A 24,245-nucleotide genomic window follows, 5' to 3' on the forward strand; every position below is an offset into this window, starting at 1 on the left:
CACACTGGCGGAGCCAAAAACGAAGGGGCATGCATGCCATTACGATAATCGAGTTCCGGCGTGGTGGGTTTTCCGGTTCTCAGGAAGCTTCGAGATGGAGGCTCGGGGAACTGATTAGTGTCTTCCCAGAGTTTGCGCCCAGTACAATTCAGGCATAGAGCTATGCATTGACCACATTCGCTCGGGATGATTGGTTCTCGATGAAAGCCCCCAAGAGGACGCGCTGCAAGGACAAGTGGAGCTGGTACATGGGCCCTGGGGAGTAGCCTTCAAGCCACGACCCTCATCGGGGGGTATCCAGGTAACTGGGCTCGTGAGTTCCCAGGGTACGGATACGGGATGTAGGCGCTCGGCAATTTGGCTCCTTGCGGCTTGCGGGCTGGCACAATTAACTAGGACGCTTTTGCGACCTGATAGCTGTGCAAATGAAGCTGGAATTATACCGCGTCATGTCGCTGTCGAGACTGCAACCCCCTTTGAAACACATGGCTCGCGCTTGATGTGAAGCAGAACCACGTGGACAATTTCAAATGAGCAGGGCGGATACCACGGAAACCATCTCCGTCCGACGCAAGGGCTCCCGAGTTAGGAATGGGAAAAAAAAAGAAAAAAGTACGGGGCCCTGGCGAGCTGAAGCTGGGCGATCACTGGCGTCGGAAGGATCCACCGACGTATGTCCAGAGTGGATCGGCATAGATTATGTAAGCCGGAGAGAAAGAGCAGAAAGGGAAACAATGCACTACCGCAATGCCGTGAGAAACTGTTGTCAGGTCACATCCACGCGGCTGAGGATTGAGGACTGCGCCATGAATTGGACAACTCGCATCAGAGCTAATCACGCTCCCAGCCCAGATTGAAACAATGGTTGTCGGCGATTTCGCTGGATCGTGTGATCCGGCGATGATGTGCAGAATCTGCCATGTTGCATCTGCTGCATCAACCCAAGCCTCGAAACAATGTCATTGAAGTTCAATCTAAGGTAATTTATCAATTATGAAGGATGTTGGCGTGCGTCAGCGGACAATAATAGTCATGGCTGCAGTAGGGCTTCCGAGATAGCTAGGAAGACACACTAAGACCGCGGGCCATCGGGCCGGGCCACACCGCAGTAATTATCAGTAGTCTCACTTTGCTTTGCCTTTCTTTTTTCTTCCCCCCTCTCTAGTCAAGGTGATGAAATCGATTTCCGGAAATGGATCTGGATTATGCAGTGAGAGGAACTTTCTCCCTCGTAATATCTCAGGGCTGATTCGTGTGGGAGAGGGGTCTCGAATTGGAGGGCTCAGAAGGAAAGAATATTGGCTGCGCCGTAATAATAATCCTCCTATGATCTACCGAGCTTACCGAGGCAACCGGAGGCTGTCTCGTTTACTTTAGTGGTCATGGTGCTGGACTCGTGAATGGGCACTGCGGTCTCCTTTTTCTGTTCCGGCAGAAAATAGCATTACGATCCACCAACGCGGGAGCATCGCGTTTTGAAACCCAAGGATCTTGAGAGATGAGATGAGGGTAGATCGGTCTCGTTTACACGCAACAGGCCTATTCGAGAAGGATGGAACTTGAACCTGGGAGCACTAAAGGTCCATGATTGCCAACTTTGACCCTATTGCTGGGTTGGAGTGGATTTTGCACTATGCTCTTTGGGGGAGTTTGACAGCTTTAGCTCGTCGGACCGGTGCCCCCGACCCGCTGTGGCTTAGGCATGGGCTCGCTAGCTGCTTTGGTTCGCTTTGGGGGAGTAGCGTGGAGAGTCTAGGCCTTGCGGTGCCCTAGACCCGCATGGACCCAGGGAAGTTAGTCCTGAAAGGATCCTCTCACAAAAGTACTTCACTGTTCCACTCAAACTGCCCAGATGACCATGAACACCCGCCCTCGACCGCCTGGCGAGGCATGCATGACGTAGATCTAGATCAGGGCGGCCGATGGCCGTACGATCGTGTCTTCTCATTGCCCGATCGTCCTCGCGGCTCCCAGGCGCCTGCACTATCCGGTGCATGAGTCCGAGTGCCTCAGTGACTTGCGTCCCGAGAAAACAATTAGAGTACGGCAACGGATATTTTTGATATTCCTCAAGGATACGCGAACGGCTTCCGGTCTATTACCCTCGGTAATGATTCAGTTGCCTCGAGGTACCTTTGCTACGGTCTCGATCGTACGCGCGAACAGACTTCATTTTCTATCCATCGATACGAGAAGCTGCCCTCCGACTTTTTTTTCTCTATCCTTCATACCTCTCAGAGGATGTTAAATCGAAAGAATCGTGATAGACCGGTAGAAAAGATCAAGCAAGGCAACAACTATACTCGCGTGGCGGTGAAGTACAACCGTTTCCAGAAGACCAGGCACAGATAAAATGCAGATCCAAGGGAAATGCGAGTTTGTGCAGTCATCACCCCCTCCATGATTTCCACCTTCCCCACCCTCCATTTCGGGCCAACCGTGCACCCGCTGTCACATCCGGTTCCCAAGCCCAATCTTAAGCCTAAGCCCCCCAACGCCTCACCATGAAAGGATCTAGTTTCAGGGTGATTGCGTCACGATCAACCGAGCATCTCCGGAGACTGCTAGTCACATTGTCGATCGGCACCAGTGGTCTACCTGGCTGAATCGGGCGCCTGCTATTTGCATCTGCCTGTTTGCCTCTGCTTGTCTCACTCAGACAAGCCAAGGCTTTTTGAATCTGCTATTTTGTCCGTGACAGGATTGGGGGGCGTCTATCAAACAGGGCCCTTCCCTGCACCTTTACGATAGCCAGTTGTCAGATCCTGTGTGGCATGTGGCGGTGTGATCACAGCTGAAAATAGCTTTGGCCTATGCTATGTGCCACGCTGTGGCTGAGCCCTATCTGAGCGTTTTATGCATCGGTATACAGTGGGGATGTCATGGGCTGAACGCCTTTCATTTCTGTACCAATGAGACGCCGCCCATGAGGGGTTGTCAGATGGTGGTACTTTGACCCCAAGCCTCGAAACATCTAAAAGGTCTGGGGTCTAGACCCTCCGTATAGCCTCGTTTAGCTCCTGCAACATGATCTACGGTACATCGGTCTCATCCGTTATTACAAAACCGACAAGAGTTGAAATGGGGGTGGATGCCAACGGGCAGGCCGAGTTCGCCTTGAGATTGCCGGTGGGGAAGATGTGGAAAAAAAATAAAAAAATAAAAAAAGAAGCAAATCAACATAGGGCAAACGGGACGAACGGTTGGGCAAACAAAGCCTCCGAGGGACCCCCTTGCGATCAAGGTGGATATGGCTTTGTTCGGTGTCAAGCCGTTGATATTTTCGGTTTGAATTTTGACGGTCATAATTGATTCTGATCCAAGACGTCACCTGCAAATGACAAATGTCACGATCCGAAAACACGAGATTCTAGGTATTTGCGGTCACAGAAGTACCGGAGATAAATCTCGATCTATTGGTCCTGGTCACTCTAGTCTCTATCTCCAAGGATGATCGCATTACTGTAACTCCAAATGACATGGTGGCGGATATACTCGGCAGTCGATCGCAGTTGATCGGTCAGAGAGGTGGCCAGGGGACAAAAAGACCAGACAATCATTTGGACATGGCGCAGGTACGGTTTGCGCATGAATCTTCTGCAGCCATCTTTCCGATCACAGTCATGGCCGAATCTGTGTCTTGAGGACATCTTGGACCACTGGACCCGACAGATCCTATTGAATCCACCGGCGCGGGAGATGGACGGGATGACAGTCGCTTGGGTAGATGTGCCCTTTTCCCTGGGTTGCCCAACGCCCCGAAGCCGAGCTTAGAGTGTACTTTGATCCTACTATCGGAGTTCCTTCGCGTTTGGGATATGTGGTGGGGGGCGGATCCTCGAATGTTCCGCGTGGGGGGGGAGGTATCCTCAAACACGAACAAAGGAACGCTTCAAAGGTACGGCGCTTAGCCCAGGCAGGTAGAATTGTGCGAAACCTATTTCGCGCCGGGAGAGCCGTCCCGGGGTGATCGTACCGGGATTAGGTGTCATGTTGGCCCCAAGGAGGATGACAGAAAGAGGGGCCGCGAATGTGTCTTGATTCGTGCTAGAACGCCCATGACCACTTACCCGCGGCTAGAGCAGCGGCCTCGACCTCGCGAGTCAATTTGGTGCTTTTGGTTCGTTCTCATTTAGCGAGATTGGGAGGTCTAATCTCAGGGGTTCGCCTATAACCCGCTGAGAATTCAGAGGTCAATCATGATCCCAGCGTTGAAGGAAACCCCGCGAACGCCTGTCATGTTCGGAGAATCTTGAGCCCTGGGAGATCGACATGGAGGGGACGTCCATATGGGTAAAGTGGGCAAAGCCCTATCGGCGAGTCATTCTTCGACAACCCAGGATCCAGGATGTTGGGCCACGCTCAAGCCTCAACCTTGATAGATTCATGGAACCACCGAGTCCAGAGCCACAGGCCCAGTGGCTTCGCTTATTGGCTTGGGAGGTCCCTGCAACTAGCGCCGGGGCACATCATACCCAGATCCGGTGCGATCGAGCACTTGTTTTCCCTGATGACGAATCTGCCTTTTCTCCAAACTCACTGTGGACGTGGACCCGGTACCCCCGAAGCTGAGCTCCTTTTAAGAATAGCACCCACATTGCGTGGGCGTGGGACCCGACGCAAGGGCCTCGGCGTTTTTGAACACGAACGATGAATTAGAAGGTGCCTGGCTAAGGTCATCTCGATGGTGCGACAAGGTTCAAATGAGCAACCCATGTTACGCTGTCATTCTAGTTAACAAAGAATATCCCCTGGACGTCGATCTCTGCGCGTCGTCCCGCCGGGAAGTGCGGAAAGGATTGTTTGGGGGGTGTTCCACACTTGAGCAATTCGCTAACCGTAAAGAATGAAGATGCTAAGTACTATAGAGGAGACACTTTCGATCGAAAAGGATTTTGTCCGATCACGGAGTCAAAGTAACAAGTGACAGGGTGCCAAATGCCGTGGGGGAGAGGGGCACAAATCGATCGATAATCGACAGCGCCACACTGTATTGGGCTCTTCCCCGACGGACTCAACGCTTTCAAGAGGCCGGGGCGGGACTGTCAGAAAAAGAATTCACAATTGAAAAATTGTCAATGCAGAAAGGGTAAATTGAATGGATAAAAAAATCCCCCATAAAAAAAAAAATAAGAAAAGAAAAAAAAAAGAAAAGGCCCAATGCATGGCGATCTACAAATAGTAGAACAGGGATGACGGATCGGGACAAACAGCTGGGACGTCCCCGGTGGTTGGACTAGAACTAATGCATGCCCTTCAAGTTACATACTGCATCAGATCAGGGAGCTACCGGGGCTTCCCCGGCCTCTGTCAAGGATCATCCATGCTTTCTGCTGTTTGATACTTTTTCTTGACAAAGTACCTTTTCACACTCTAACCCGCTAATCGAGAGAAACTGAAATACTCTGCACTTGCACTCCGAGTCTTCCCTATTCTTGCATTAATTTAAAACACCCTCCTCTGCCCACTTCTTCGACTACTTCTACACGACCCACTCCATCTCTGGTTCTATTTATTGGTTCACCCCTCCAGGCTCAACCCTAAGATATTTTGTTCACAACCAGTCCAACCCCGTCTCACCAACCCGGGATCACATTGTGGATCTATATCCTTTTCTATTCTACTCATTCCTGCATTTGCATACCTTCCGACCCGTCGGTTGCCAACACTTCTGCAGTCGTCCTCGCATAGCACTCTATTCTACATTCTTTGTTGACCTGTGAGTGTACTCCTGGAGCTAAGCTTGGTCTCGTTTGCAATAAGCTTGCTTCGAGCCGCCCCGGGTTGGCTTCCGCTTGTCACACCGGCTCGCGCTTTCCCCCCGGAATTGCATCCACTGACCAGTGGATGACCGTGAAACGGCGAGATGCCGCGTGCATTGCGAAAATTCGAGATCAACGGCTGACGATCCGACAGGACCTCAATCAGTGTACTCTCAATCGTGAGCTTCATCTATAAGAAGGACTCCCGAGTCTTTCCGCTGAACTTTGGAGTCTGCTCTCCATACTCTCTATCCGAGTGAACGGTCTTATATTTTGCGAATTCGCCGGAGTACTCCCAATTCCAATACCGCGCAACTCGCCTCGGCCTCGGCCCCGCCATTTCCACTTGAAGCATCATGGTCTTTGCCAACCATAAAACTGCCACTGGGGCTATGAAGCGCTCTGCTTCTGCTCTGGAAGGCCCACCCAGCTGGGATGTGGCTCCTGTGAGTATACTTGTGAAGTGTACTTGGTTCAATCGCTTACATTCTCTAGCCTATGATGGCTCCCACGCGCTCGTCTTTTCGCCTGCCTTATGCTCACTACGCTATGATCTATCTTGACAACGAGGGCAAGCTCAAAGTCGATGAGTCTGCTTCCATTCAGGAGCAAAACTCGACTGTCTTCACGCCCGATGTTCGCCAGAACTTCCTCGAGATTCTCGGTGAAAGAATTGGCTATCACCAGCCTATTGCTCGCCGTAAGTATCAACATGCTGCTACGTGCCAGAATTTCATCTGACTCACTTTCGACAGGCACTTTAGATGCCTCTCCTCGCCGCGTTCGCCGCCGCAATGGCCCTGCTCCTTCTATTGCTGAAGATCAGGGCTCTGACAACGATGACTACCCCCAGGGTGCATCCAACGATATGGTCCCTCTCCGTGTGGGAGACATCCAAAAGGTCAATAGCTATTATGAAAGTGCTTTGAAGCATTTCCAGCAGCTCAATTGCCGCATGGTCGCCAAGGCCTTCATTAAGTTCATTGAGCCCCGCAAACAGGTTCGACACCCATACAATGGAGGCAAGCCTGCGCCGGGATCCCCTCCTGGCAGCACCGGCGACCCTGAAAAGACCAAGCCCGAGTGGTGGCCCCCGGGTGTCATGCACAAGGAGCCCGACCACTTGCGTAAAGAGTGTAAGTTTTCTATATTGGTTCAAAGAATACTCTCAAGTCACTAACGCTTGCAAAGACCGCATTGAGCTTCTGCTCCACATCATCCGCAAGCTCGGAAGCCATGGCATTACCGCTGACAAGCTCAAAGAAGTCGCTGGTGACACCAAGCGCAGCTTGAAGCATCCTTCCCATGTCGAGATCATCTTTGAGATTCTGAGGGTCCGCAAGATGGAAGAGCGTTTCGAACGCGGTGAAGTTGGTATGTATCAGTACCATTGTTTTCACGATCCATATTAATGACTTTTATTTAGATGCCAATATGGTGGTCTATGTTCAGAACCGAGGACCCAGCCCCAAGGGTGAAGACGAGGAAGAGGACTCGAACGATATTCCCACAATCAATGTCGCCGAGCATATCGAGGACGGTCTCTTGACTCCAACCTCATCTGTCGAGCAAGTCACAGCTCCACTCACGACACCAATCGACACAATGGCCATGCACCATGGCCGCTCCCTGCCAGGTAGTTTCTCAATGAATGAGCCCCTAAGCTTCGAAGCCCCTCGCCAGGACCGCTCCTACTATGCAACCCCGCCTCAGTACTCAGACGCATACTCGCAGCCCATGCTCAGCACACCAGTGACCGCCGAAATGATCAGCCCTCACGAAGTCCTCGCCTACGACTACTCCACGCAAAACGCCTTCCCAGCCTCCTCGTCTGACCAGCAGCGCACAGCAGGCCATTATGACGCGTGGGCGCCCTCGTTCCGCCAAAACATCTTCAGCCCAGTGGACTACAGCGCCCCGCCTACCAGCCACGGTCTTCCTCCGCCCTCAATGTCCTACCAAATGCCCATGGCATCGCCGGCCCAGCTGCACGACATGTCGCACCACGCCCAGTCACCCCTCGACATGAGCCAACGGGCATTGCCCTTCCGCACTGGCTCACTGGGTCACCCACACGGCTTGCCTCTCTCGCACCCGGCCTGATCCCACGGGCTGGACACAGTTGGACGAGCGATCCAATTGACATTCGAAAATTGGGGCAGGATAATTTAACGATTTATATGACTGATGGCTCTGAATACCATTTGAAAGCACTCAACATACAGCGGCTTGAGCAACGGAGTTTCTTTTGCTTTGTTGTTCTTTGTGAATAAAAAAAAGGACGGTGTCGTCAAAAGGAGCTGCGGAGTGGACTGGACTTTTTTTTTCCTTTATTTTGTCTTTTGTTTCTCTTTGAAAATATTTGGATGGCTTGATTTGGATTTGGGATTCCGGTTTTTCTTTTTGGACAGTGTGGTCTTTTCACTTATTTTCTTTTCCTTGACTCTCGTCATTTTCCTCTTTCACACTTATCGTTTGATTTGTATATGAATTCTCCTTTTTGTTTGGCCCATGTCCATGTTGATTGGAGTTGTCTGTTTATATATGATATCTGGTAGATCATGTTTACAAATTTATTGCATTTGGATAACCAAGTTTCTTTACTGTGATGAAGCCGCTCAGATCTTTCCCAACTACACCATCATAGGACTCATTATCGAGTCTTCGAAGTGGTGCTTTGATGTTTGAATTACCCTTCAATACACCCTGGCTAAGTAGTGATGCAAAGAGAATTATTCGGCATGTAGTAAAGCTGCGCATCGGAATTTCATTGAGTGTTCTTTTAGAATGGTCAGAAGTTCTTTTACGGTCATTCCCCCCCCCCTCCGGCCTCTCACTTCTGCGCAACAATGTGATACGAAGTTCGTCACTACACACGGACCGATTACATGAGGTAGCAAGATGCAGAAAACAGAGGTCCCTTCCCTCGTCCAAGTCTCAAATTTTATTGATCGGAGACGAAGCATAAAGCCCCCGAATCTAACAGCGCTCTGGGACTATCTGCTCGCCAAGCCAGGTCTGTACCTCGAAGTAATGATACTTACTCTACAGGATGGATCGAAATCAGTTTCACCATTTACTCACAGAGGTTCTTTCTCGAACCCTCTTTCGAAACACGCTATGCCCATTATGGTTACTCTGCCCTCGAACCCCTTTCTTGGCAGTATTATAGTACGGGTGTGCATAACAAAGTAAAAATAGCTTCTGTATTAGACTCGTTAGGTCTTTAGGGGTTCTAGAACGTTGACCTAGCAAATAAGCCAGACAGACAGAGGCCTGCTCGTTTGGAGACGTGGCAGGAAGTCGCACTTGCCCTCTGGAGTGACTACTTCGAACGAGCGAGTTGTTTAGAGACAGTACTAGTGGGTAATGTTTGCTTGCTTCTTGTAATAGGCTTGGCCTTATAATAGCGGATTAGCATCTGCTGAACTAGCTAGTCGTGATAATGCTGACGTTGGATCCGTTTAGAGCCTTGAAACGAGGACGATGACAGCTAATTCGTATCCTAATGACCTTGACTTTCAGCCGTATAATCTCGAACCTAGGGATCAAGATTCGCAATATGCCCCCACTCCATTATACTACGGTCGCGCACCTACGTTAAGCTATGGGTTCAGCTCCTCCCCCGACTATCACTCCGAGAATAATCTAGAAGTTCTATAATAACTATAACCGGAAACTCCTAGACTGCTTCAGCTATCTAAATGGCGTAACGAAATATCCAGTGATAAAGTTCCGGCAAGCTACATCCAGTATATAATCGAGTGGAAAGTCATAGTAAATATAAAAGTGCTCTTACGCGATACAGAGGAGGACGTAACCCTAACTCCGAGTGCTTATTAGCCGGTGACCCTAAAGGGTAAGTTAGAGAAGTTATTAGAAGGAAAGACTCCCAGTAAAGGAAGGGTAAAGTCGGACGATATCTTAATCGTTATATCGGTGAATAATCGCTCCTAACTGATGGTGACCCACCTTGAATCTTGCGGGGCTTTCAAGTATCAACCATGCCACAGGAACCTAACCTCGTCGCTTGAATAGAGCAGGAACAACAGTAGATGAGGCGGAGAGTCCAAGACTACTAAAACATGTGGCGTCATGATCCTCTGACAGCAACGAAGGGTATGTCAGTGGAGAGGTTTCAAATACTGGTCACCAGTGAAGGTCGAGTTTCTCCACTCTCGGCGTTGACGTCGGCACCTCGATCCAGCAGCACCTGCACCACCTTTTCATGGCCATGGATTGATGCAGCCTGGAGTGCATTGCCATAATATCCACCCTGGGCGTTAACGTCTGCACCTCGATCCAGCAGCACCTTCACCACCTTTTCATAGCCATAGATTGATGCAACTTGGAGTGCATTGCCATAATATCCACCCTGGGCGTTAACGTCGGCACCCGATCCAGCAGCATCTGTACTACCTTTTCGTGGCCTCCGTAGGACGCCGCCTGGAGTGCATTGGCATAGTCTCCTCCGTGGGCGTTAACGTCGGCGCCTCGATCTAACAACATCTGCACTACGTTTTTATGGCCATCGATTGATGCAGCCTGGAGTGCATTGCCATAGTCTCCTCCGTGGGCGTTAACGTCGGCGCCTCGATCTAACAACATCTGCACCACCTTTTCATGGCCATCGAGTGATGCAGCCTGGAGTGCATTGGCATGGAATCCTCCCTGGACGTTAACGTCGGCGCCTCGATCTAATAGCATCTGCACCACATTTTCGTATCCTCCGTATGATGCGGTGTGGAGTGCATTGCCATATTCATATTCTCCTCCCTGGGCGTTAATGTCAGCACCTCGATCCAGTAGCATCTGCACCACCTTCTCATAGCCTCCGAATGATGCGGCCTGGAGTGCATTGCCATAGAATCCTCCCTGGGCGTTGACGTCCGCACCTCGATCTAGAAGCATCTGCGCCACCTTCCCATTGCCACTCCGTGATGCGGCCTGGAGTGCATTGCCATACTCTCCTCCTTGAGCATCCACTATTACCGATACGTCTGTATTCCTAGTGCCAATTGTCAAGATACTGTTCAAGACGAATTCCAATCCCAGCAAGGCTGCATAGTACAGAGGCGATGCTATATCAGTAAGTGGGCGGTTATAATCCACGTTCATGTTCCACAGGCGCTCTATGTCATGTAACCGTATCCACGTCACGAAAGCGCTCGTCTCGTCTTTGAAAAGCCTCGACGCTAGTTGTTCAATTGCTGTCTTCCCCTCCCTTGAGACCGTATAATGATGAAACCAATGCGTAGCTGCGAAATGAGCAAATGGGAACTCCATGAGCTTTGCCTCATCTAATAGCCCCTCAGAGAGAGTTGGCTCCAGGAGGTAGACTAGGCATATCTGGGCTATTTCCGTATTTGCAGGCGCACTTCGCATGGCAAACCTTTCTGCTTTTTGTTGCAAGATACGGTCTGATTGAAGATATTCCTGGACAGAGAAATGTGCTATCCGAGCAGTCGAGGTGCTTCGCCCATTGTTGTCTACCATAAGGACGATCTCGATGAAGCCAAGACAAATGTCGACGAGACTATCTTGCTCGTACGAACGTCCATCACGATCAAGGCGTGGGGGCTCACTTAGATCAACAGAGTGTGCGTCGATCAGCTCATTAACGGTGAGTGGTCGTCTGGAGAAGCAAAGCAGAGTCAAAACTCGCTGCACGTCCTCGACATACTCATCTCTGATACTGCATAGGATTCGCTCGTATGTTTCATCCAGATCGCGAGGTAATGTGCGTAGGCATTCGTCAAGCTGGTTCCGGTTTCCGGCCCGCCGAAAGGGCATTGAATTGGCATTCAACGTATCTGAACCTATGTGTCGTGTTGGTCAAAATAGTGGAGTCTGCTTTTTATCGTGGACACCTACACTCCTTGTGCATATTTTGTCAATTTTTTTTCAATCTCCTCGTGACGCGCTTTCCACCTCTGGAGTTTTGCGTCGTTCTTAAGCTGATAAGAGACAAAATTTGCTATGTCTCTGTCGGTTTCCGAATTCCTTGGCGATAGATCTTGCTCATGGGAAGGATCTAACGATTCACGGATATCGAGCTCGCGCCGACTTGTCACCAAAAGATGGACACTAGGTATCGACCAACTGCGCATCTCTTTTATCGCTTTCAAGACACCTTCCCTTTTATTGTATCGGGGGCTCTCATCTAGCGCGTCGAGCAGAATATAGCTCTTGTGGAATCGGTCAAGCAAGCGTTGAAGAGTATCAAGTAGCACTTCCACTGGAGGAGAACCGGACTTATATAACGTATGTAGTTGCTCTAGATATATCTCGCCATCCTCTAACTGTACGGACAGCTGCAGTAGTAGCGCGCGTAGCATACCGTTGTCGTTTTGCGTTGCCTCGTCGTTAAAGGAAAAGTAAAAGAACGCGATTCCCACTCTAGGTTTGTGTCTCATCTCGCAGAATGTATGTTGGATTGCGGTCGAGCAGAGGACCGATTTGCCACATCCTGCAAAACCATTTAGCCATAGGAAAGAATTGGGTTCCTCAAGCCAATTACGAAAACGACGGCCGTTAATAAACCATAGATCTGTGTTACGGTGACGTTTCGCACATGCTGCGTTGTGGTTAAGGGATGTATCTGGCGCCATAAGCCAGCCACGAATCGTAAAAGAGACTTGACTAGCATTTGTTCGCTCGTTAAGTGATTTGATTTCCGCTATACTATCATGGATCTGAGTCTGGCTCTTTAGCTGTAGGACATCGAGTGCGAACGAAAGGTTTTCACGTATGTCGCTGACGTCTTCTTCGAGCTTCTTTAGTGTACTTCTCCGAAATGGATAGGCTGCGCGACGTCCAGCAACCTTGACGCGATCCTTTAAAGCGGCGGCCGAGTCTTTGTGGAATTTGTCACACTCGCTCTGCAGCTCGGAGATGACGTCCTCACATTTCCGTACTGCCTTCTCGACTTCTAGGAGTAGACCCTGGGCGTCGGCCTGCGATCGGCGTTCCTTTACCGCAATATCGAGGGCTCGAAAGATGCTCTGAAGACTGTTGAGATTATGCGTAATTTTTGCCAGATCGGTGTCTTGGTCCTTGTATGTAGCGTAAAATTTGACTAAGGACTGAGTGACTTGAATGCCAAGCGAAAGCAGCCCGGCAATCCCTGATGCGATTGCGAGTGGATCAGCCATCGTGTCGATAATAATTCTTGAGATCGGGAGTACAGGCGATTCAGCCGTCGTTCGTATATATAAGAGCCGGCCTTCAGTCTCATCAAGCAGGACAACAGCTGCTTTGATGCCCAAAGCGGGGCTGAGCATGGGCTATGATAGTATCGATGTCCAGTAAGAGTTGTATCAGTATTTCCAGTAACTTAAAGGATTTTTCATCATGTGATTTTACGTTACAACGCATTACGGGATTTCTGAAAGGAGCTAAATCAAATATGGACTAGCGTGTTCTACAATACAGGGTGACCAAGAAACAAATGTCGGTTTTATCACCGCCTTTTTCTGATATCTACATACCGCCTTACGGAGTTACTTTACGTGACGCAATTACTTTCTTCTTTTCCTAGCGTTAGCCGGAAATAAAGGGTATCAATACAAATTGAATACATTGGTTATTTACAAAATGCCGGCAGAATGAGAGTGGAGACCGACATTTGTTTCTTGGTCACCCTGTAGGGTACGGAAAAGATCAATGTGAGTGAAGTGGTGAAACTGATTTCGAGCGGCCCTGTATATTACGAATTCCAAATGCCAGCCGCTACCTCTTAGTGGTGGCCCTCAAGTGCAAACAAAAGCTGGTCTGGAAGGGAGCCCGACAGAGTGCTAGAGAGCAGAAGGCTGAGTGATCAAAAACATAGGCTTATGGCCTCCCTGGCTTACAGTTCCTACCACCTTGCCTATCATGATGAATTAGGATGGAATCAATGAATCACGTCGTGATAAACAGGCGAGTCGTTACAATACAGTAGTATTCGAAATCAGTTATACCACCTCACTCTTGCGACTTGGTTCCCGGAAAATAAACCCGGCCGTGAGTCCTGATAGGATAGACCTTGGGGCCTCCGCTTTTCAGACCGCTTTTTAAATCAGTAGGTAATTTTCATAATACCGTGGTTCGATAACAGAGGATGTATTTTACACGAAAGTGCTATACGCACGCTATCTGGTGCGCCCCTCCCTATTCTAGGCACTCTATGGCACGGGCCATATTTTCCTCTCCCACTTACTACCCGTTAGCCTTCGAAATCTCAGTATCCGAGATCACTTCAAGCGACATAGCTCCTAGGCTTCCTACTTCGAAGCTTTATCTGATCCGTAATATAATAGAGAGCCAGTCTTTTACTACGTCTCAGATAGCCGAAGAAGCTAAATATTCTAAGCTTACGGTTATCAATATTCGTAGAAACCAACGCCAGTTTAGAACTATCTATACTCCCCAAACTCGAACTAGCCGAAAACGAACCGTGACACCGCTAATAATAAAAGCTCTCTGCGAATACCTTTCTGCAAAGCTAGGTCTCTATCTCGATAAGATAGCTATCTTCCTATAAGATAAGTTTCGAACCATAATTATAACCTCCAGTATTAGAAGAGCCCTTATAGTAATAGGTTAGTCGAGAAAGGCAGCGTAGCAGCGCGCTAAAGAGCAAAATACGATGTGATACCCAGGAAACAGCCTCGCACTAATGCATGAAGCTTCACACCGGTTCCGTGCCACGGACCATTCCTCCTAGCCAATGATAGAGACTCTTGTCAAGCTGGAATGCGGCTCTGAATAATTCGTTGGGGTTGATCATTGCTGGTGTAAAAGAAATTCTCCACGACCTAAGGGCCTGAACTCATCCCATTCTGCTGCGTTGAACCCGCTCAGGCCCCGTAAACATCAAGTGACAGGTTCCCCGCTGGAATCACTTATGTGTGACGCACCAAAAGTGGGTGCATGCCCAGTAATAGTTGCCTACATCCTAGATATAAAAGGGGCTAAAGGCTCGCAACATTTGGTCAATACCCAGTACCCTCCTTCCTCACCCTCCTTTTCGCCTACTTGGTCTGATTTCTGAAAAGAATCGAAGCCTGTGAATGGCCCCAGTTCAATATATTCTACGTCCGTCTGTCGCTAGATACTGATAGGCCTTAGCACTTCTCTCAATCAAAATGCCGTCCGAGATTGTTTCGTGCAGGCATTGCGGAACAAAAGTTTCTACTACTCAGACCGAGTGTCCGAGTTGCCGTAAGCCACCGCACTAAGTACGTATTATTAATCTAAGACTTCTTTTAAATATCAACTCACTAAAGCAGGGCTCAACCCAGATATAAAAAAGTTGCTCGGGGTGTCAATATTTCGGGAGTGCTAAACCGTGGTAATGAAATGGATGAGTTCCACGGAGCAAGATACGGTACATACATAAATTGAATACAATAAGATTCTGACTACCAAAGTCGGCTTTTTCTCGCGTCTACATATCTGTCTTGTTCGCCATTGTGCACGTAATAATAGGTTACATTGCTCTTCACTCTTTAGGGCTGTTGCTAAGAAATCCGAGTAAATCCTTCATATCGTTATTTTCACCTTCGATTGCAACAGAAGGGCCCAGTCTTTCGTAAAAAGGCGCTTCAAAGTATTTCGGAAAGAACCCGGCATATTCCCAATCAATGATCGCTCGTATCTTTAATGTAACGGGATCAACAATGATATTTGGCTGAGATAGATCGTTATGGCAGAACACGTATTCAGTATTTTTAGATACCCTGACTTGCCAGCTATCATTCTCTGTGCACTTCATAACTCTGTAGGGAGGGATCACTAGCCCTAAGTGTCCGCCTATAGTGTTTGACCTAATTTCACGCAGGGTGGCCAAGTGCTAACAGAGTTCACCGCGGACAATTTTCTTCTGATCCTCGGAAAGCCGGGACATAGGTGTACCTTAAATGTATTCTGTGATCAAGAAGAATGACTCGTCCATCTCGAATGCACCGTACACAGTTGGAACCGGAATGTTAGTCTTACGTCGAATGAATCGTAAAGACTCCGCCTTATTATAAAGCCTCTCTTTCCCTAAGCGAGGGATATGAAGGCCTCTCTGCGATATTCTAAATTCGCTGGGTCGCAAACTTCTCTTAATGAAGAGACGATCGCAATGATAGTACCCTCTTTCGAATATTAAAGCAATGCATCCATCAGGCGAAGGAGAGCGATCATGCAAACTCCCCGGTCTTCCTTAAGCGTATTCCAGCTTATCGTTAATGGTATTGCCGTTATCAGCAGTCGACATTTAGCTTCAGACTTTCGAGACATTCTTAGGACCAAGTCATTGACACTGCTAATAGAGAAGTCAACTTACGTCAACTTACTAGAAGTGTTCTTTAACTGGACAAGTTCTGACGGACGAGGTGCAGAGATGAATGCTAAAAATAGATAACTTGCGAGCGAAATAGGCTATAACAGAGGAGACGATGGTCAAGGGGCCACTAGCAAGTCATTAAATACCATTTATGCTACTGACCCCCCATCTGCACTAAGTTAAGGCGGTGTGGCCCGGGAGAGAATAGGGCTGGTTTCTCCGGATCTCGTGCACCAATGATAACTTCCACATCCCTTATCATACAGGGTGACCAAGAAACAAATGTCGGTTTTATCACCGCCTTTTTCTGATATTTACATACCGCCTTACGAAGGTACTCTACATGACGCTTTCACTTTCTTTCTTTCCTAGCGTTAACCGGAAAAAAAGGGTATCAATACAGATTGAATTCATTGGTTATTTGCAAAATGCCAGCAGAATAAGAGTGGAGACCGACATTTGTTTCTTGGTCACCCTGTACGGGAAGAATAAGGAAAGAGGCAAAACGTGGCTGACGGGAGAGGAAAGCTAGCAGGCGATCTTACCAGATCGCCAGATCTACAGAACAATTCTGGCTGGTTCCATATAATATTACAGTACTATGACGATGACTCATCTATGGCAATACAATCATTACGATAACGGTACTGCTGGAACTAAAGGGCGTGAGCCAAACAGGTTAGCGTCATCCGGAGTTATGTTCCGGCAATCAAGTAGTAAGAGTATGGCGGTATAGCTGATTTCGAAAACTACTGTAACTGTCATAGTTCCGCTGAGACGAGAGGTATCATGATTTTGCATGCGCATGCTCGAGGTTGTATCTTATTAGCTTCTGTTTCTTGTAGGACAGCCATGCATAGTGAATAGTCTTCCTTAAAGTTCGCGGTACTCTTGCCCAAAGCAGCCTCGCTCAAGCATTTCCTCGTCAGTATGCAATGTGTGGGAAAATGAGGGGGAGGAATTATCAATCACTTTTTCTCCAGTTCTTTCTTCAAATTACTAACTCCTCTTTGGCCAAACTACATGAAGTTGAGAGGCTAAGCCTCACCTTTGCCTCTCGTCAAGTCGCCTAAGTCGTTTCGATTGCGTAGCGCAAGATTCTAAAATTGAAGTTCTAGATTGGTCCGCCCGATAGAACCCCAACCTTTTTTTGATAATTTGTGGCAGGTGTCTCCCATAATCCATTGAGCCGAGAACTTCTGGCAGAAAGGTGTTCGCCATTGCCGAATATTTGATGCATTATGTTTTCTCAAGTCACTGTAAGTCAGCGTATTTCGGTCATCTTGCTTTGTAGATGTAGATTCAGAGACTTGGCATTTCCCTGGGGTCTCAGCGACAACGATCATGATCAATATTTCTTGTAACCATTCTCATTCTGAGGGGTCCAGTGATACAAGTAGTTCTCAAATTATGGCGCAAGCAAAACGACAATCCATGTAACAATACTTTCATACTTAACTTCTCAATTCTTTCATGTTGCCTTTCTGAACGTCTCTCCAAATCTCTTTTGACCCCCTTTTGTTCCATTTCTATAGTGTCGGTTAAAGCGGTGTCAGAGGTCTCCGAGGATGTAAGTCAGGGCTACTTATATAGAGTCTTTGTGATATCTACCTGGTCCGGCTGAGTCTCGTCCAGCTGTAGCAGAGGGGTCATCTCATAGTCCGCAATAACCGCCCACTTAATTGGGACAAGCGCGCGGCTAATAGTGGAACCGCGCCGGTCCTCCTCGAGCTCACGCGAAGCAGCAGAGCATCATCCGCAATTTCTCCTCGACATCTTTGCAGCGCAACTAATATTTCTCTAAGCGTTCTGGAGGTTTGGAATATTGAGAGATTCCACGGATCAGCGCTAACCTTTGCGCAGGCTGCTTTTACGATCTCTCTTCCGTCACCTCCACCTCCCACGAACCTGCCGCGTCTCTTTCAAGCACCTCTTTCATCGCATCTGCCTCAGACTAGCATCTTTTCGCGACATGCTTCTTGTGTGTTGTGGTACGCAATAAGTCCCGCGATCGCTCGAAAGGTACCGCCGTCTCACCCTTCCCGTCGCTGCGACTTCGAGACATTGCAAGGTTCGACCAATGGCGCAATCCTGCATTGCTCGGCCGCTGTGATCTGTCGAAGAAACAGGCAGTACTTTTTAAATAGCAGCATGGACTGACTTCTGGTCCTCGCCTCGGCGAATCGACTCCCCAAACAGCATTCCAGCCCTCTCCAATTACGCATATAACCCACTGTCCACAACTCGCATCCGTTCCAATAAACCTGCCCAACACTTGACCAAAGACAAAGCCCACGGGGCGGAGCTTTGAAGTGGCTGGTGGCGGTCCATTGTTCCTTTCCGCTGATTGCGGACAGGATGGCAACCCCATTCAACCCGTTCGGTGCTCCTCGTGGACATGCACAGGCGAGCGTCACGAGCACTTCAGGGCGTGGTCGCGGGTCATCAGCCGCACGCGGGATGACATTCCAGCCTAGGGGTTCCAGATCTAGAGCATCAAAATGGCGTGGCGCAGGACGGGGCCAATCTATGCCTCGTGGCCGGGGGGGACGCGGCGCTGGCGTTGCACCCTCAGGCGTTCCTCACTCTGCTGCGTCGACATCACAGTTGCAGAGCTCTGCCAACAATAATTCGCCATTCGCTTCAATCAGCCAACAGACAGTCACTGGAAATCCGTTCGGGAAACAAGCAATACAGCAATCGCAGTCGCCATTCGCTGCCATAGCCAACGACACGACCGTTCGTCACGGTCAATTTGCTCCACGAGGCGGATTAATATCAAAAAAACCTCCGCGTGAATCTCAATCTAGAAGCTCAAACAGTGGATTCATGGTGTCTGTGCCTGTGGAGGATGCATCCTCTGTAGCCTCATACCATGAAAGATACGAGCAGGTCAGCATCAGTCCCCATGAGTTCTCACCAAATTTTAATGAAGAAAACTTTCCTCTAATTTCTGATATAGCTTAAACTTGATCGAGCGAAACAGCGCCAGCAAGCAATTCGAGATGGGCAAATGGCCGATCCGAATCAGCCTACATCTTTGAATCAAGCTATCACCCCAGTGGGCACGTGTACCAGCATGTGTCCTGAATTCGAACGGGTGGAGCGCATCGTCCAAAAGATGGTCGACAAAAGCGAAAAAGTATGAATCGCGGATTTCTGCACTCCTCGGACCCCGCTAATCCTTCAAACCTAGTATTTACATCCATCAAGTAATGCACTCCAGAATATGGAAATGAAAATGCTGAAGCGTTTCCGACGCTCGGCCGCTGGCTACGACGAACAATTGCCCTCTGATATTCGAACACCAAAGACACTTCTTCAAGCCACGAACTACCTGATTCGCCATGTTGTTGGAGGTAACGAGCCTTTGGGTTTCATTCACAAGTTTGTTTGGGATCGGACACGATCTATTAGAAATGACTTCTCCGTCCAGCAGGTCACTCAGGAGGAGGACGTTAGAATTGCAGTAACTTGTTTGGAGAGAATTGCGCGCTTCCACATCGTGTCACTTCACCTTCTCTCCAGTCCAGCAAATGAGGAACCTTTCGACCGTCACCAAGAGCGCGAGCAGCTGAACAACACGATGCTGTCGCTGATGTACTATTACGACGATAATCGTGGACGCATTGCTTTTCCAAACGAAGAGGAATTCCGCGCATACTACGTTCTTTTCTCTATTCACGATCAGCGCCCCGATCTCGAAGCTCGTGTCCAGAAGTGGCCTCTCTCGTTGCAGAACTCTCCTCGGGTCCAGGTTGCTTTGGAGCTATATGCAGCTTCTTGCAACACTTGGGATTACCAAGGCACACTAGATGCGCGTCGACCCAATGCAATCGCCCAGGGATTCTACACTCGATTCTTCAATATCATCAACTCACGAAGTGTGTCCTACCTGATGGCATGTGTCGCCGAAATTTATTTCAACCACGTGCGGCAAACGGCTATTCGTGCGATCTGGAAAGGCTACTGTCGTCAGCCTGTTTCCCAACAATCCAAGAACGACGAATGGACTGTGGACGAGCTGACTCGAGTTTTACACTTTGATGACGATGAGCAGACGATCCAGTTCTGCAATGATCAAGATCTGACCCTGGACGAAAATGCGAATGGCCAACTTTACCTTAATTGGGGTAGCCGTCCTGTTGACTCTATCGGTATGTTCCACCTTATGCAACCCCAGGCGCTTGTTTGCTTTACATACGCCGACTATTTCTAAAACTTTCCATTAGCATTCTCCCCATCATCAGAGCACTCCTTCTCCGAATCCTACGTCGAGTCAAAGCGGTCGGGAAGATCTCTGGTAGCTGTCATTCTGGGGATGAACATTCGAGAGGCTGCGAGAATGGGCATGGTTGATAAGTCTTACTTGGACCAGCGAACCGACAAGTCGGCAGACATGACTCTTGATGATGAGTCTCTCTTCGTCACTGACGATGAGAACGAAACTCCTGCTCCCGTGGTAGAGATGAACTCCCCATCACTCGACAGTGAGGTGGAGTCCAATACGAGCAATCTCTTCCAGAACCCCGTGCCTTCGTCCTCTGTCAACCCATTTGCCAACCAGCAACCCCCTGCCCAACAACCTCTAAATCCTCCCCAGACATCTTCCACGGCGAATCCCTTTGCTTCGATGTTTTCTGCTGCACCGGTGGCAAACAATCCTCCCGCTTCTTCTTCACCCGATCCCAACCCCTTCTCTTCGATGTTTTCCAGTGGTGCTACAGTGAAACCCGCCCCTACCCCGTCAGCCTTGTCAACCCCAAGCCCAAATTCGTTCTCTTCAATCTTGTCTGGTGGCATTGCCGCGAGCACTTCTTCTGTGCCTGCGACCAGCAATGCATTCGCTGCGCCAGCGTTCAAAGCACAGGTCTCCTCTGAGCCGTCTCGATCTTTATTCTCTTTCTCAAAGCCACCGGAGACGAGCCAAAACGAAGAGACGCCGGCGACTACTACTGTTTCTTCGCCGTTCCCCTCATTCAAACCACCTGAGCCAAGTGAGAAACAAGACACACCTGCGCCTACCACCGTGCCTGCAGTGGTGTCCGCGTCAATTTTCTCAGGTAGTTCTCCAAGTGTGACATCAGAGGTCTCGACTGCAAAGCTCAACCCCTTTGCCGACTCTCTGTCCTCCTTTGCATCGCCGAAGCATGCTGAACCAAGCCAAAATAACACCTTACCGAATCCGTCTTCACTTTTCCCCGCCTCGAAATCCCCCTTTCAATCTGCGGTCGCCAATGATACCTCCACCGTGGCTGCGGAGCCTGTCACGGAATCTAGCTCGCCATTCAACTTTGCAAGCCCTGCGCCACCTTCGTCTTCCTCGTTGTTCAAATCACCTCATACGACAACCACAGCTCCGAAAGAAAACACTCCATTCTCATTCGCCACGCCAACTGCGCCTACGCAGCGGTCGTTCAGCGTGCTCAGACCTACTCAATCCCCAGCAACTGCTGAAGGACATTCACAATCCTTGTTTATGCCCTCGAAGCCAAATTCCGACACTTCCTCGCAAAGCCAGGGTTCGATGTTCAGTCAGGACGCATTCGCGCCTGGAAGATCCACTCCTACGTTCGGCAGCAATCAAGCCCCGGGGCCTTTGTTCCCAAACGTTGCGACAGCACCACTTGTAGAGCAAGAAGTGCATGAATCACAGCCCCAGTCCACGGATCCTGCCATCACGCCTCCCGGGTCGCCCAAGGTCGCCCCAGCTGAGACCAATTTCTTCAATCGTGGACAAGAGCCTCAAGCCAATTCATGGCCTGAATCGACTGAACCCATGAATCAGCTTCGGGGGGCCACCACGGTGGACACTACGAATCAGTCTGCTCATCCAAACAGCAGCTCAGAGACCGTTGAATGGCAACCCCCTGGTAAGATTGTTCCGCTTCTATTCATTTTCCAGAGTTTTTGCTGACTTTAATTCTCCCTTGTTAGTCTACGCAACGGTTGAAGAGCAGACGGCTGCTTGGGAGAAGTTTCTTTATCGAAACTTTCCTGGGGTGTGCGCCCAGAGCCCGAACAAGGACGGAAACGAGCATTCGAAGCGCCGGTCTCTGCTGAATCGACTACGGACGAACCCGGCTCAAAGTTAGTCAAAGTATCGGACACGACGAAAAGCTCTCCTCCTGCCAAGAAATACTCCCTCATCGAGCAATATAGCAGGGCAGTCCCATCTCTGCCTTGCCTAGAACGTGCCAAGGAACTTTGCAAGCCGAAGCCCCCGACCGAGGAAGAAATACTAGCGTCAAAGCCAAACAAGCGTCAGGTTGATGAAGACGAGCTGCTTTTGAACGATGCCCGGATCGCAGCCGAGCAATTGCGGAACGGAAGCATATTCGATGGTATCTCTCCATACAGCGAGCTTTTCCGCTCCTCCTACATTCCCCGCAGTAGTTTTGGATTTTCCCGGCCTTTTACTCAAAGTCTCTCGCCCCCGTCGCGTCCGACACACAATTACGAGGTTGCATACGCCCCGGGTCTCCAGACGACTTTGGCAGGACCCTGTCTCGTACTGAACAACGAATCCGAATGACTGGTGCGCACGGTCTTGCCTACAAGCCTCTGGATTTCTCTCGAAAGGAGAGAAAAGATTCCACACGGCGGGAGAAGGAAAGCGAGAGAGAGGATCTTGCGCGGAAGGACAGCGACAAGGTCCGTCGAAGCGAATAGTATTGGTTTGCATACTTGATATGGAAGGCAGGAAATTGATGCTTGCATTTCATCAGGGCCATAAGGTAGTTTCGGCTCGTCACTTCGAGATTTGTATCACTGCACATTATAGGGTGTTAAGCGAGGCTTTCCTTCTTACATACCCAACATTTCTTTTCCGATAACGCAATGCATGACCACACTTGATGTATATTTGACATCCATGAAAGTTCAACACTGTAGCTTACTAGAACTTGTGAGCGAGTATGGTTGAGGTACATGGCCTAAGGGCATGTTTGACGCAATATCAATGAATATACTGGTCCATGAACGTTGTGTGCAGCTCTTAACTTGAGTTCTGCTTGCCCGCAATCTTTCGCTAAATTTATCATGAACATCATCGTATGATGAGACTTGTCCCAGCCAGAAATATTGACCTAATAAGTCATCCGAATGTGATGACTATCATAAGTAGATTGTAATATGAGATTCATTTCACTAGGCTACGAGGGAAGATAGTCCGAAGCCAATACTTGTAAATGGGAACCGGGTAGATGAACGTGTTGTTTTTGGTAACGGGTTCCATTGACCGATTTTGGCAACCACTACTGAAGACTAAGTGCTGCAATTCGTCATGAACCCAGGCAAGGTTTCGCCTCCGAGGTTCTGGCTTTACCAAGATAGATAGAGTCGGTATTGCCCTTGAGCTCAGGGCGTCGCAACCAAAAAGAGCAATTGATTTGGCATTCGGAAGGGAAAATCACAGGATGCTGGCCGGTATTTGCTTTGTATCTAAGCGATCTGTGCCCGATAGCTGTTTCGTCCTCTTTCATTACATGTCTATCGCTGACTGTACTTTGGCCTAGGGATTTGAGCTGAGAAATGCTCATATTGTAGCTGGATATTGGAAACCCTGGATTACACGACTGGAATGTAAATTTATCTGCACATATAGAATGAACGATATGCAAATACTTGGACTATACCGAGCACTATATGCAGAGACTCGCAGATTGGGGTCAGCCTCTACCCCAGTCAGTGGCCAATGAAGCCTCTCCACGCCTCTCCATACACAACCTTGGAACAAACCGGAGAGGGTCGGGGAATTGGGGAATTAATTTCAGCTTCACTTTTTAGCCCCAGCTAGATAGTATTTCAGCCCAACGATCCGCTGAATCTGGGGAATTCCATTCTTTTGGCCATCACCCACCCCAGGCTTCGAAAACATGGCCAAACAAGTTTCAAGGTATCAGAAAGGTGCACACTCATCCTGGTATGGACATTATGGTAATACTATTACGTGTCCTGGCTGCCAAATCACCCGCCGAAGGCGTGAAAAGACACTCGGTCAGCAGAGCGCGAACCCAACTATCGATGATTCTCATGAATCAAGCGAGAACACACAGCCAGCTTTGACTACCCTTACCCCCGAGGGAGCAAGTTCCCCTGGGGTTCAAGTATCCACGAGCGAAACAACTGAGAAAAAAGAGAATGAGACGACAGGTGGACGCCTTGGG

At 49.2% G+C, this 24,245-nt stretch overlaps 3 protein-coding genes across 3 annotated transcripts; 2 read left to right on the plus strand and 1 right to left on the minus strand.

Moving 5' to 3' along the window:
- Positions 1 to 6,118: 6,118 nt before the first annotated feature.
- On the plus strand, positions 6,119 to 7,865 carry N7477_007773 (uncharacterized protein; the record flags this gene model as incomplete). Its single annotated transcript, XM_056969436.1, has 5 exons — positions 6,119 to 6,208; positions 6,258 to 6,462; positions 6,518 to 6,898; positions 6,954 to 7,136; positions 7,189 to 7,865. The coding sequence occupies 5 exons, from the start codon at positions 6,119 to 6,121 to the stop codon at positions 7,863 to 7,865; spliced, it is 1,536 nt and encodes a 511-aa protein (XP_056819468.1).
- A 2,035-nt stretch (positions 7,866 to 9,900) lies between these two features.
- Positions 9,901 to 13,045, minus strand: N7477_007774 (NACHT nucleoside triphosphatase; the record flags this gene model as incomplete). Its single annotated transcript, XM_056969437.1, has 3 exons — positions 9,901 to 10,137; positions 10,182 to 11,575; positions 11,683 to 13,045. The coding sequence occupies 3 exons, from the start codon at positions 13,043 to 13,045 to the stop codon at positions 9,901 to 9,903; spliced, it is 2,994 nt and encodes a 997-aa protein (XP_056819469.1).
- A 5,390-nt stretch (positions 13,046 to 18,435) lies between these two features.
- On the plus strand, positions 18,436 to 22,749 carry N7477_007775 (uncharacterized protein; the record flags this gene model as incomplete). Its single annotated transcript, XM_056969438.1, has 7 exons — positions 18,436 to 18,969; positions 19,040 to 19,219; positions 19,274 to 20,234; positions 20,310 to 21,950; positions 22,015 to 22,167; positions 22,269 to 22,469; positions 22,565 to 22,749. 7 exons carry the CDS (start codon positions 18,436 to 18,438, stop codon positions 22,747 to 22,749), a joined length of 3,855 nt encoding a protein of 1,284 aa, XP_056819470.1.
- Positions 22,750 to 24,245: the final 1,496 nt, after the last annotated feature.

This window comes from Penicillium maclennaniae, assembly GCF_028827695.1.
Source record: "Penicillium maclennaniae strain IBT 15551 chromosome Unknown utg000007l:1.0-4884863.0:1.0-4888362.0, whole genome shotgun sequence".
NCBI lineage: Eukaryota > Fungi > Ascomycota > Eurotiomycetes > Eurotiales > Aspergillaceae > Penicillium > Penicillium maclennaniae.